We start from the raw sequence: 13,661 nt of genomic DNA on the forward strand, positions 1-13,661 counted from the left end.
TCAAATTTATCTTTGTGTGAGGTATTATTTAATCAAGGTACGTGTATGTGGCTAGATTATTATATGAATGAAATCTATGTAAGGTTTGATTGTTAACTTCAAATTATTAATTGTTTTCAAATTGAAAATTGTGAACTAGTGATTTTTAATTGTTCCTTGATTTGTGAAAATTGTTTGAGGATTTATGAAAGGTTAAATATTTTTCTTGATTTTAATATGATGATGGATTTGTTCAAGTGGTGTTTGAAATAGTTTGTTTGGTTTTGATGAGTTATAAATCTTTATTTCAAAATACTTTTTTTTAAAAAAAAAAAATTTGATTAAATAAAAGGAGGATTGTTCATATGGTTGGAATTGGATGGTCTTTTCATGACATTATTGTACGTACTTTTATAAAGTCTCAAGGTGGAATGGATTTCATGGAACTTTTATGGTCATACGCATCACTTGTTGTGTAAGTCGAGCGTCACTTGTTGACTATTATTTGGTTAGTACCCCAATGTATAGATTTGTGATGGAATACTAGCTTGGGGGTGTGCACATTTAGGAAGGAAGGGGAGATAAGAAGAGGTGTTTGATTTTCATATTCTAATTGGAATCTATTTTTGGAAAGTTTCTACTTTTGGAATATTGTTATATTTGGAAAGTTTATATATTGGGAATATTTCTTTTCGTGGAATGTTTCTACTTTTGGAAACTTTCTATTTTGGAAATCTTAATTCTTGAAATGTTTATACTTTTGACAAGTTACTATTTATGGAAAGTTACTATTTATGAAAAGTTTCTAATTTCGGAAAATGAATCTTCTATGATTCCAATTAAGCAAGTTTGAATTAAATGGTTTGTGAAAGTATGTTCCACTATATATAAATGTTTTACATGTCTTGCATATATTCGTACTTAGCTTTTGCTAACCCGTATTTCCTATTTGTTTTGGCTTGGCCCTATTCACCTTTTGGTGAGCAGTTTTCAGGAACTTGATGTGATGATGTGACATGCTTGCATACGGGATTAATGGAGAGTTCACTAGTTAGGATTTACTTTTCTATGTTAGTTTCATTTGTGAGTTCAGATTTCAGTATTTAAATTTCAAGGGTTTATCCAATACACACTATTATTATTCCGATTATTATTATTCAATAAAGAAAAGTATTTGAGTTATTCCGCTGCATTAGTTGAGTTAATTAGCCTTTAACGTAATCACGTGGCGGTAATACTCCTAAGTTTCTCTCAAGATTGGTCTTATTTAATTAAAGGTTGTTTTTTTTTAAAAAAAAAGAGAAATTTTGGGGTGTTACAGTTGTGTGCAGTATTGAGGCCCCAAGTGCGTGAAAGTTGGAAAATCGTAGAAACGGGGCATCAAGCCCACCGCCTGATGGCGATTGGGTGACAGGCGCCCGATCGGGCGCCTGCGTAAAGGGGAAAATTAATTAAATTCGCCCGACGGGCGAAGAGCTGCCCGATCAGGCTGGTTGTGAGCTGTTCGCTGGATCGGGCGGATGAGCAAAACAAAATTTAAATTTTGTTTTTTTTTTACTTTCGCAGTCATCTGGTTTGAAGCCTCGTTCCCTTACTATTTTTCCCCTTTTGCCAATGAGGACATTGTCTGATTTAGCTTGGGGGGATATTTTACGTTGTACATATGGTATGATCTTCTCCTCTCTTAGTTTTCATTCTCATTATTTTTGGTGTGTTTTTAGCTTAAGTTTTGGTGTGTGTTTTGCTTTCTAGATTAGTTTATCGCTTTCAAAAAAATATCTAAAAATATGTGTTTATTGATGGGATTGAGAGAGTTAATTCCCTGTGCCCCTCTTGTTCCAAATTTTTTGATGAATCAAGGTAATAAGACAGATAATCATAATGGATTGATTATTTTTTATATGATTTATGGTTTCATTAACCCTTGATGAAGGTCAACTTTGTCCCACTTATCATATGCATATTGCTGGACTGTGAGGTTTTGAGCCTTAATTTTCTCGAGTGATTAATTCCTGGTGTTACATTGATCTGAATCTTTGGTTTTCGACCGTTAGTATGCTTAACACACTTGTACTTTCCGCATGATGGAAGGCCATTCTTAGGAAGCCTCCAGACGATCATAGATACATTTGTTCCTGCTTTTTCATTCACATGTTTAGCCTTGACCGTTCTTTTGCTAAACTCCACAAAATAACCCCTATTAGCCCCGTTGGTTACTTGTCCCAAGTCTAGCTTGGGCGAGCATAATATGTTGGTGTTGGTTCTTTTGTTGGGATGGTTGTCTCTCTAGGCCTATGATACTCAAGGTTGTGCACCTGTGTTTATGGGAAGTAAATCCGGAAGAGGTGTAATTACTAGGTGGCACCTAAAGCTTTTAGTTATGGCTATTATAGCTTCTACATGCATAGTTTTCATTTTAATCGTTCTTTCGAGTTCAAAAAAAAAAAAAAATCAAAATAATATGTTAGTTGTTTTCGTAGTTAGAAAAAAAACACAAGGAAATGGTGGAAGTAGATCATTATTTCATATTCTTTAGTACTTCTCCTCTTACGGTTGAAAGTTGGAAATTATTGAGTGCGTGCTTTTGTGGGGAGGATTGCTGTTGGTTCCATTGATTAAATTTTGCTCCCCAAGTTAGACTTCTCCCTCACATGTCCAAAATTTTCCTTACCCCTTGTTTATACCCAACTAACATTACAAGCTTGAATAAAAGTCCTTTTTGATCATCGTGCAATGTGTGTACAATAATAGTTTGAAATTAGTCGTTTATCAAGGAACAAAGAGTATATGTGCATTTCGAGTCGACTTCGGGTTAAATTGAGTATTTAGGAGAACCTTCAAACACAAGAGTGTTGTAAGTTGGGAGGGGCTACTACTCATTTGATAGTATGCATGTTCATAATGGGAAGGTGAGTGAACGGGCCACATAGTTCGCTTAGCCGGCCACATAACGAGAGGTATGATTCACTTGGTGAGACACAGTCTTGATTTTATGCGTATACCTTGTGAACCTTGTGTGAACTTTGTACAAGTTGATGTGTGACCGTAAGGACTAGATAATTCGATCATGATATATGCTTACCTTGATTTGATCTTTGTTTCATCGTCTATCTTTTCTATTGAACTTAGGGTGAATTAATTGTCTATGTCTCATTGATGCTATTTGCTTAGGGACAAGCAAAGTTTTAGCTTGGGGGAGTTTGATATACTTTTTCTATATAGAATATTACCCCCCGTCCCTCGTTAATTATTGGTCTTCATTGTTCCCTTCAGAGCTATTTTTAGCACTAATGTGCACCTTGTAGTGTGTTTGTAATTTTAGGTTTATAATTTTAGGAGCTAGCATATTTTAATGCATTTCCTACTAATTTGAACCACTACAAGATATGATGTACTTTTGAGAGGACGAACATTGAATTGGAAGAGTTTTGAAGCAAGGTTAATAATGAATGAAGTAGAAAAATGAGTGTAGTCCACTATTTTAATCATAATTAAAGTTCTATAATTCCAAATGCAGTGATCTAATTGGGTTGGATTATAAACTTCATGAGCTTTTCAACGAGTGGTCACTCGTCTAATTTCGAAGAATAACGAACGAGATATGGCGTTTTGAAGATAGAGGATCGTGCAGTTTGTACGCGCGCCTGATCGGGCGAATGGCTCCCCGATCAGGCGATGGGCGCCCAATCGCCGATATCCTGATCGGTCGACCCATTGCCCGATCGGGCGACGACAACCCAGCCCGCGTTTTTAGTTTAACGATCCAGTTTTTCTCTAGATTTTTAACAAGACTATAAAGACTCAAGTTTTAAGAACTTGTAGGCATGTTATTTTTCTAGTCTTTTAGTTTATTAAGTTTTAATTTCTCTCTATGCTTTTGTCAATTACTTTTAACGTTTAATTCCATCGTTCGTTCTTCAATTCGATATTGATTATTTCTTTCCTTTGATATTTAATATTAATCATGTTTTCATTAATTATGATTGTTTTGTTTTCCTTATGCATGTGTGAGTAGTTTATATTCTAGGGTTTAGGGGATCCATGAATGTATGATTGAGATTGGATTTGATTGAATATTTGATTATTAATTGTAATTTCTATAGCTTGTTTTAATTGATCATCAATCTTGTTCGGCCGGACTATTTTTATTGAGTTTGATGAATCTTAGATTATGCGCCGAGAGGTATAATTCTGATGTTTATGATCTCTGGCTATTAGCTAGGAATTATTTATAGTAAATTGCGAGACCTTTCTAGTTATACTTCTTAAGGAATTGATAAGATTCGAGAGATGCATGATTTCCTAGTTATGATTGTTGGTTGTTTATTATTGTCCGTCGTCCAATCCTAGTCTGCATTTGTGGTGAACCGTTGCCCTGGTTTCTTTAATATTGTTATTATCGTGTTTAATTATCGTCGTAGTTATAATACTTGAAATCATCCTTTTTTACCGGTTACTTATAGTCTAGACTTGTTAATTAGTAGTAGGAAGAACATTGTTTCCCTGTGGACTCGATCCTGACTTCCCTTGATATTTAGTTAGTGGATTTAAGTTTATCTTTGATTAGGTATTACTTTTGTGGGATCTTTTGTGGTGATGATGTGTAACGCGTTCCTCTGATGTATCAAGTATGCGCTGGCACGATCTTCCTGCAACCTGCAAAACAAAGGCAAAGCAAAGATAGTTTAAGGTAGGTGGGAATGTATTGAATGCCTCTTTTACCTTGGGATCTGAACTATTTATAGGGCTAGGGTTCCTTGGGAAGTGCTCCCATAACCCTATAAATAGTTCAGATCCCAAGGTAAAAGGGGCATTCAATACATTCCCACCTACCTTAAACTATCTTTGCTCTGCCTTCTCTCTACAAATTACTTCTCTCTCTAGCCAATACTTACTTAAGCATCGGAGGGAATATTCCTACGGGAATATTCTTGTTATGCAGGTTGCAGGAAGATCATGCCATCGCATACTTGATACCTCAGAGGAACGCGTGACAGGTCATCACCACAAAAGATCCCACAACATTTGGCGCCGTCTATAGGGACGTATAGTATCATGGCCGAACCACAATCTGAGAAAGACGCAGGAAGAACACGGCCTGCTATTAACGAAGGGCAGCCCACTGTTAGTGGCAAAGCTGGCAAGCATTGTGATGTCTCAACAAGTCGGCCAGCCTCCGCGAGATCCCTGTGGCACATGTTGCATGATCTTCATAAGAACAACACGGATGAATGGCAAGAAAGACTTCAGCATGTCCTCCAAGAAGAAATCACAAGATCCTTCAGTGAAACCGACTCAGTGCAAGAACGCAGCAGAGCGGCGCAGAAAAAGGGGAAGTCGGTTGCAGATGGACACGACCTACCCACGGAGGTCCGACCTCTGAAGGAGGAAAGCTATCATGTAAGAGGAGAATGTCCGGGGCGGCAGGCGAACTCGGCACAGCGAAGGCACGCTTACAAACCCCAGGGTCGTCACTTTGCAAGTAGGTCCACCACCATGACCTATGGAAGGCCGCGAGGAGAACTCACTCGAAAAGAAACTGGCCGAGGCATCGAGGTAAGAAGGAAACGAAGGAGGCCGTCAACAGAAATCTTGTTTGTCTACAATGCTACTCTCGAGGACATTCTCCTGGCTGAGGGACAAAACCTGAGGATAGAGCAGTGGTCTCCCAAAAGGCTGTCTTCAGCAAAACAGGACACCCCGTTCTGTATCTTTCACAAAGAGGTCGAGCATAGCACCCAAAATTGTCTGATGCTGAAGAGAAAACTGGATGGCTACGCGGCCAAAGGATACCTACAGCAGTATCTCTGCTTGGCAGATGCAGCGAAGCCAACACTATAAAGGGGCGAGAATCGTGTACATATCCAATTTCTGACAATGACGGCAGTTACTCAGATGAAGGATTCATAGCTGTAATATCAGGAGGGATCGCGGCAGGAGCGCCGACTAGTGAAGGACGGCAATTTAGTTCGTCTCACCTCCGCACCAAGCAAGTAGACCTACCCCATGTGGAAATTTCGGAAGATGATTATCGCAAATCGGCAATGCCATATGATGATGACCCCTTGGTCTTGGAGATTAAAGTGGCCAATCTCAGGGTGAAAAGAGAGTTAGTAGACACTGGGAGCTCGTCCGACATAATTAGTTTACAATGCCTAAAGAAGTTGCAGCATGACCCTGGAATGATAGAAAGAGCACCCAAGCCCCTTGTAGGTTTCGGGGGAAGTATCGTCCGTCCAATCGACTCCATCGTGCTTCCCGTCTCAATTGGCACACCTCCAGTAACTAAAGAAGGCGCCATCAGGTTCATAATTTTGGCAAGTCTCACCTCCTTTAACATTATATTAGGCCGCCCAGCCCTCAATGATCTGAAAGCAGTGATTGTCCCTCATTTACTGTTGATTAAATTTGTGCGAAGAAAAGGAGACATTGGAGCCATCTATGGAAACCAACAACTGGCCAGGGATTTCTACCTATCTATGTTGGAACCGGCAGCTTGGGGAGCGTCTTCTAGAAAGAGTGAGCAGTTGAAGCCTCAGAAAAAAGAGCGAAGAGCCAAGGAGATTCCCATGGCCCATAGTGCGGATAGGCGACCCGAGCCAGTGGGAGCACACTATGACATAGTCTTAAATCTAGAGGAGTCGTCCCGAACGGTTCCTATTGGAATTCCCCCTAATTATCCCATGGCGGCGGCATTAGTACAGCTGCTGAAAGAATACAAAGAAATATTCGCCTTCACAGTAGAGGAAATGTCAAGCATTGACCCAACAATAGCAGTACACAAGCTAAATGTAGATAGTACTATAAAGCTAGTACGACATAAGAAAAGGAATCATGGTGAGGCCAAAAACTTAGCCGCCGTCGCTGAAGTGCAAAAACTGATGGATGTCGGCTTTATACGCCCATGCCAATACCCTGACTGGGTAGCCAATGTAGTGCGAGTGCCCAAGCCGAACGGGACGTGGAGAATGTGCGTCGATTATACTGACTTAAACAAAGCCTGCCCAAAAGACAACTTCCATTACCAAAGATAGATCGTCTTGTCGACTCGACGGCAGGACATGCAATGATGAGCTTTATGGATGCCTACTCTGGGTTTCATCAAATTCCCTTGTGGCCTGAAGATCAGGAGAAGACATCGTTTATCACAGAGCAGGGCTTGTATTGTTACAAAGTGATGCCGTTCAGCCTAAAGAATGCACCAACCACCTTACAACTCTTAGTGAACACAGTCTTCGCGAAACAACTAGGAAGGAATATAGAAGCTTATATTGATGACATGATAGTAAAGAGCAAGCAGCGAACAGACAACCTCGAAGACTTGCGGGAGACCTTTGAGACCCTTCGAGCATACCAAATGAGACTTAATCCCAAGACATGCATCTTTGGAGTCACCTCTGGCAAGTTCCTTGGTTTTCTAATTGATGAAAGAGGCATAGAGGCAAATCCTGACAAAGTACAAGCAGTCATCACTATGACGTCCCCAAAAACAGTTAAAGATGTGCAACGTCTGACTGGTTGTCTAGCCGCCTTGGGACGTTTCTGTCCAGACCTGGGGATAAGTGTCATTACTTCTTCAGCACCATCAAAAAGGGCACCCAGTTCGAATGGACGCCACGGGCAGAAGCTGCCTTCCTTCGCCTAAAGGAGCACTTGCACACCCTGTCGCGCCTTGTCAGCCCTCTCCAAGGGGAAGCCTTATGTCTATATCTCGCCATCTCGGATCATGCTCTGAGTACCGTCCTTCTCAATGAAAGAGAAGGAATACAGTTACCCGTCTACTTCATCAGCCATATGTTGCAGAATGCCGAGCTAAAGTACCCCACTGTCGAAAAATTCGGCTTAGCATTGTTCTTAGCCAGCAATAAGCTCCGTACTTACTTTTTGGCCCATCGAATGATAGTATTCACAGATCAACCTCTGAAGCGGCCATTCACCAATCTGGAAGCGTCCGGAAGAATGCTCAATTGGGCAATCGAACTCAACGCATTTGACATCTCATATGAACCCCGAAAGGCAATAAAGGGGCAGGCATTTGCTGACTTTATTGTAGAAATGACTAGGCCTGCTTAAATGAAAAATGATAAGAAAAATGGATAATCCATGTAGATGGGTCCGCCACCCAAAATGGTTGTGGAGCCGGCATCATCTGTGAATCACCAGAGGGAGACATATATGAGTATGCCATGCGTTTCAATTTTCAAGCGTTAAAACAATGAGGCTGAGTATGAAGCTTTGATATGTGGAATCCAAATGAGCAAAGCAGCAGGAGCAGAAGAGATTCTAGTTTTATCTGACTCACAGCTAATTGTCAGGCAAGTGATGGGAGAATACGAAGCAAAGGACGACGCCATGATAAAATACTTGGAGATCGTCCGCCAAGAAATACAACCACTGACTAATTTTGAGGTGCGACATATTCCCCGGGCAGAGAACAACAAAGCAGACGCCTTGTCCAAGTTGGCTAGCTCTGCGTCCCGCGACACCCCGCGGCATGTATTTTGGGAGGTAAAACAAACTAAAAGCATTTATGTTGCGATTATAGCTATCCTAGATCGGACAGCCACCTGGATGGACGACATAGTAAACTTCAAAATGAATGAGATTCTCCCTGAAGATCCCAAGCAGGCAGAAAGGCTGCAAAAGAAATGCACCTGGTTCGAGATGTGGAATGGAACCTTATACAAGAAAGCCTTCTCACGGCCTCTTCTCCGCTGTGTAACCCCAGAAAAGGGGCATGAGGTTCTGGAAGATCTGCATCAAGGGTTATGCAGCTCTCACATAGGGGGGAGGGCCTTGGCAGAAAAAGCTCTAAGAACTGCGTATTACTGGCCCACTCTCAAAGAAGACGCACTCAATTTGGTTAAGCGATGCGATAAATGTCAACGGTTTGCTCATCTAGTTCGATGGCCGGTTCAGAAGCTAACACCCATTACAAGTCCCATACCATTTTCTAAATGGGGGATGGACTTACTAGGTCCTTACACAACGGCCCCAGGAGGAGTGCGTTATGTGATAGTAGCTGTTGATTACTTCACTAAATGGGTAGAAGCGGAAGCCCTGAAAAACACCAAGCCACAGGATGTGAGATCCTTTATTTGAAAAAACATCATCACTCGATTCGGTATTCCTTAATCTATCGTCTTCGATAATGGGCCGCAATTCAAGACGCCCAAGTTAGAAAACTGGTTAGCTGATCATGGTGTCACGGCATGTTTCGCGTCAGTAGGCCGTCCTCAAGCAAATAGACAGGTGGAGGAATTCAACAAAATCATTTCTAAAGGGATGAAAAAGAAGCTTGATGAGGCTAAAGGCTTGTGGGCCGACGAGTTACCCAACGTCCTATGGTCCATATGGACCACGACAAAAAACTCCACAGGATAGACACCATTTTTATTAGCATATGGAGCTGAAGCCATCCTGCCAATAGAAATGTGTGAACCAACTTTGCGCGTCATGTTATTTGATGAAAATGACAATTGGGAGATGATGAAGGCCCTTTGGATTTCCTACCAAAAACCAGAGGGAACGCGGCTTTAAGACAACAGCTTTACAAACTTCGAATGACCAGAGAGTACAACAAAAAAGTCTCTAGACGAATCCTAAAAGTTTGAGATTATGTACTAAGGAAGATGGAAGCCGTTGGACGTGCTAATGAGCAAGGGAAACTCACTTCCACCTGGGAAGGTCCATATGAGATCTACGAGGAAGTTCGTGATGGAATCTACCGGATTCAAGACATGTAGGGGCGTCCAATTCTACGTATTTTTGGAATGCAGATAACTTAAAGAAATATTTTTTTTCTAAGTTTGAAGTCTATGTTTTCTTGATTAATTTACTATCATCTTGTAAGAATGAACACGTCTTCACAAAAGACGCATCATGTAGCACAGCTTGTTAAATTTTAATGAAAAATCTCCCTGCAATCCGGACTTGCAGCAGAATCTTTATTTATGTCACATGCATAACTCAATGACCCAAAAAGCGGTCTAACAATAACATCCTCCTAAGAATAAAAGACTAGTCGTTTAAAGGCCTAAGAAGTGGCCCAGATTAGCACCCTCACTAGGCTGATCACCTAGAACACAGGGGACACACATTCCAAAAAGCTATATAAAATAGCTAAAGACCTTAGCAAAAAGCACCAAGGCAAGTATTTTCTTCCCTGTTTAAGGGGGAAGGCTATATTAAGTTGAACTAACCAACACCATAAAAAATAAACAGGAACAACAAAATTAGATAAGGCAAAAGACAAAACATCCATTCTAGGACGCCTGTTCATTCCAATTAGTCAATTAAATTATAAATTATACACAATGAGGCCTTAAGGAAGGCGTCACAAAAACAAAATCACAAAAAAAACAAATACAAGGCCCCTAAATGCTTCATTCATCATCATCATCAGGAACAAATTCAGGAGGAGGATGTCCTTCCTTCAAGGCCTTCTCCACCTCCACATGATGATCCATGATCCTCTCAAACCAGCTGAAGGGACGCATGCTGGAAAACTCTGAGTTCCAAGCCAGCTCAATGCCTCCTCGGATCGACCTTTCTCCCAGCACGCCGGACTGGCTACGCACCTCCTTGGACCTGGCCACTTCCATACGAGCCTCCTCCAGCTGTGACTCCAGTTTATTGAACTTGGTGTCAAGCCGTGACAGCTCGTCCTCCTTCTGCTTGCACTTCTCAGAGAGATCCTTAATCTCTTGGAAGTTCCTGTCAATCTGTTGAAGGCGTTTCGTGTTCTCAGCACGAAGGGAAACCAAAGAGGAGGCCAGCGCGTCAACTGTTTCCTTCCTGTTGAGACGAAGCTCCTCCAACCCAGCAAAATGTTGATCACCACATTGACAAGCAAGGGTGCGAGCTCTAGTCTCTTTCAACACCAAGGAAGTGCGCCACTTCTTCAGAGAGTCTAGCTGAATAAACATCTTCAAAGCGGCAGAGGTGAAATTTCAAAACATGAAAAAGATAAAAACTACCTCACTAAAGAAAATAAAACTTAAATATAATAAAGAGGACTGCATAGCGGCAAGCCGGGTCTCAGCCGCCTCGGCAAGAGTCTCAGCATATTCTAAAGGAATGGCACTGCGCATGAGGTTCATTACCTTAACCCGGTCCCGAGAAGAAAAGCGGCCTGATGAAGGGATCTGATCCAACTTAGCATTTATAGCTTTCTGAGGATCAGGTATCTCTACTGGAAAAACAACAGCCTTAGAATCCTTGGGAGAGACTATAGAACTGCCAGACGAAGAATGGAAAGTGGTTACGATGTTGGAATAGAACTTACCACCCGATTTCCTATCCCTCTACACCGTCTTCGGAGGAATGTTCAGAAGAACATCTTCAGGAATCCCTCCAAGAGGATCAGCCTTCTGGGAACTGGAAGGGACAAACTCCGTAGCCGTCAAATTATCCTTGGGAAGCACCCTTTGGCGCTTCGGAGACACCTTCACTGCCGAAGACGTCCCCCCAGAACCCCGAGCCGGCTTTCAGCAGGGTTTTCGTGTCCCTCCAGCTTTGCGTTTGGAAGACGGCGACGTGTTGGTGGCAGCCTTCGTTGATCCCTGGAAAGACAGGACAATTATAGTCAGATACACTGAAGAAACTATATATTTGAGAGAAGCCTTAAGAAAATTACTTTCTTATTCTCCGCTGGAGGATCAAGCGGAGGGTCGGCCTGCTCAGCAGCGTTTTGGCGTTGCAAAGCCTTGAGGGTACTTGTCTCAAGCACCTCAGCTAGCCAAGTTTGCATATCCACTCGGCCCTTGGCCGCATCGTCGAACTTCTCCATAGCCTCGTCTAAAAAGAATGAAGACGTCATAAAAGCATAAGAAGAAAAAACAACAGAGACTCAAGTTACGAGATATTACCCCTCGGCATATACGGACACAAGCCCACAACCGAGAGGAAGGTAGGGTCGTCCAACTGATCCAGATGGGGCAACCACCCCTCTGGAATCCAAGTCGTCTTCGTCCCCACGATAAGCGGCTTGGCCTTGAAGAGAGAAGAAATCTGTTTCCACAGGCTGGCAGAAACTGGGGGAAAGGAGCCACTTCTTCCGACAAAGTTAGGTTGAAGCGTCCACCGCCTCATCCGTTCATACATCTCCAGGTCAGTAGTCTTGATGACTACCCACTTCTTCCGCCAATGGTGCCATTTGGACGCCTTACCCATAACCGTCCTGTATACTCCCTTGTAACTAAGGGCGAGCCAGCCCTCGGCGGCTTGAGGGACTTTGGACAGCGATGCTATTCGCAGAAACACTGGGAAAGAAGGAGTGATGCCCTCAAACTCACACCTGGCGATGTATCCAAACACGCCGGCCCAAGAGTTGGGGGAAATCTGGTTCAACCCTATGTTGAAGTCGTCCAAAAACTCCACCACAAATGGGTGTGGAGGAAACCTCATGCCCAGCTTCAAGACGGCCATGTACACGGAAAACTCTCCTTTCACCAGACCAAATCTGGTACAGTCTATGCCCCCAGGCATGCAAAAATTATACTCGGGGGCCCAGGTTTGAAGACGCGCCATAGTCAGCTTGCTCAGTCAGATAATTCAGCCACGTCTGAAGAGGGAAGATCTCACAGGGGTGAAGGTGGCCTTCTTCACTTTTAGACGGGCCCGTTGTTGCACCCTCTGCACGTCCTGATACGGGGACGTCCTCCTCCATGGGAGAAGAAGATTCCCCCTCGAAGCACGGATCTTCACCTATTCGCACCATGATGTCCTCCTCCATGACACGTCATCACCACAAAAGATTCCACAACAATTACGACTTTAGCCTGTCAGCTGCCTGCTTTAATAAAGCACTCATACTCCGTTCTAAAGTAGGTATTCGTCTTGTACAGTCAAAACCATCATTTTCTTCTGTTTCTCTCCATCGATTTATTGTAGCTTATAAGATACTATGTTAATGTAGTACTTTTATTCACTTTAAATACAACAACATGGTTTGCACTTTCACTTCTTTGTGAAGAAGGTATACCAGCGGAAAAAAATACTTACTTAAAACTGTACATCATTTGTCTTTAAGAATATACAATGTGTTGAACTAGTCATCCTTTTCTAGCTTAAAAGTGCTGATCATAGAGTTTCAAGTTTGCTCAAAATCATTTGGTGTTATACAACCACTTAAACGCTTGTAGAATGCGTTTTTGATGTTTTTTATCAGACTTTAATAAACCAAATCTACTGTTTGCATTTTTACTCAAGTACCACAAGCATAACATGTGTCTTGAAGAAGGAAAAATCTGAAAAACAAGAATGAATATATATAGTTACTCTCTTAAAGATATAGTTACCCTTTCAATGATATAGTTATTCACATGATATATTAATGTTTATGTTCATAGTAACTATGTCAAAGATATAGTTACTTTATATAACTTATAGTTACTTTATGTTTAATTGGACCACTAGATCTTTAAAAACATGAATACAATATAGTGGATGTTTTAAATTTATAATCACTCTGTATGATAACATAGTTACTCTTTTTATATTATAGTTACTCTTAACCTATTGAACATAATATTGATTATCATATTATAATACTTGAAAGATATAGTATCTTCATAAAACTTATAGTTACTATTAGTATATATAATTCACAATATAGATACTATATTATTTATTATTTTGATTGTTGAATACTATAATTAATAAAAAGTTCATAAAAATAC

The 13,661-nt window shown here is 41.4% G+C and overlaps 1 protein-coding gene across 1 annotated transcript; it reads left to right on the forward strand.

The window, feature by feature from the left end:
• Positions 1-8,232: 8,232 nt before the first annotated feature.
• On the forward strand, positions 8,233-9,363 carry LOC130469863 (uncharacterized). The gene is made up of 2 exons (XM_056839378.1): positions 8,233-9,063; positions 9,148-9,363. Exons 1-2 carry the CDS (start codon positions 8,233-8,235, stop codon positions 9,361-9,363), a joined length of 1,047 nt encoding a protein of 348 aa, XP_056695356.1.
• The last annotated feature ends 4,298 nt before the right edge of the window (positions 9,364-13,661 follow it).

The sequence above is a fragment of the Spinacia oleracea genome, chromosome 3 (assembly GCF_020520425.1).
Source record: "Spinacia oleracea cultivar Varoflay chromosome 3, BTI_SOV_V1, whole genome shotgun sequence".
NCBI classification, from domain to species: Eukaryota; Viridiplantae; Streptophyta; class Magnoliopsida; order Caryophyllales; family Amaranthaceae; genus Spinacia; species Spinacia oleracea.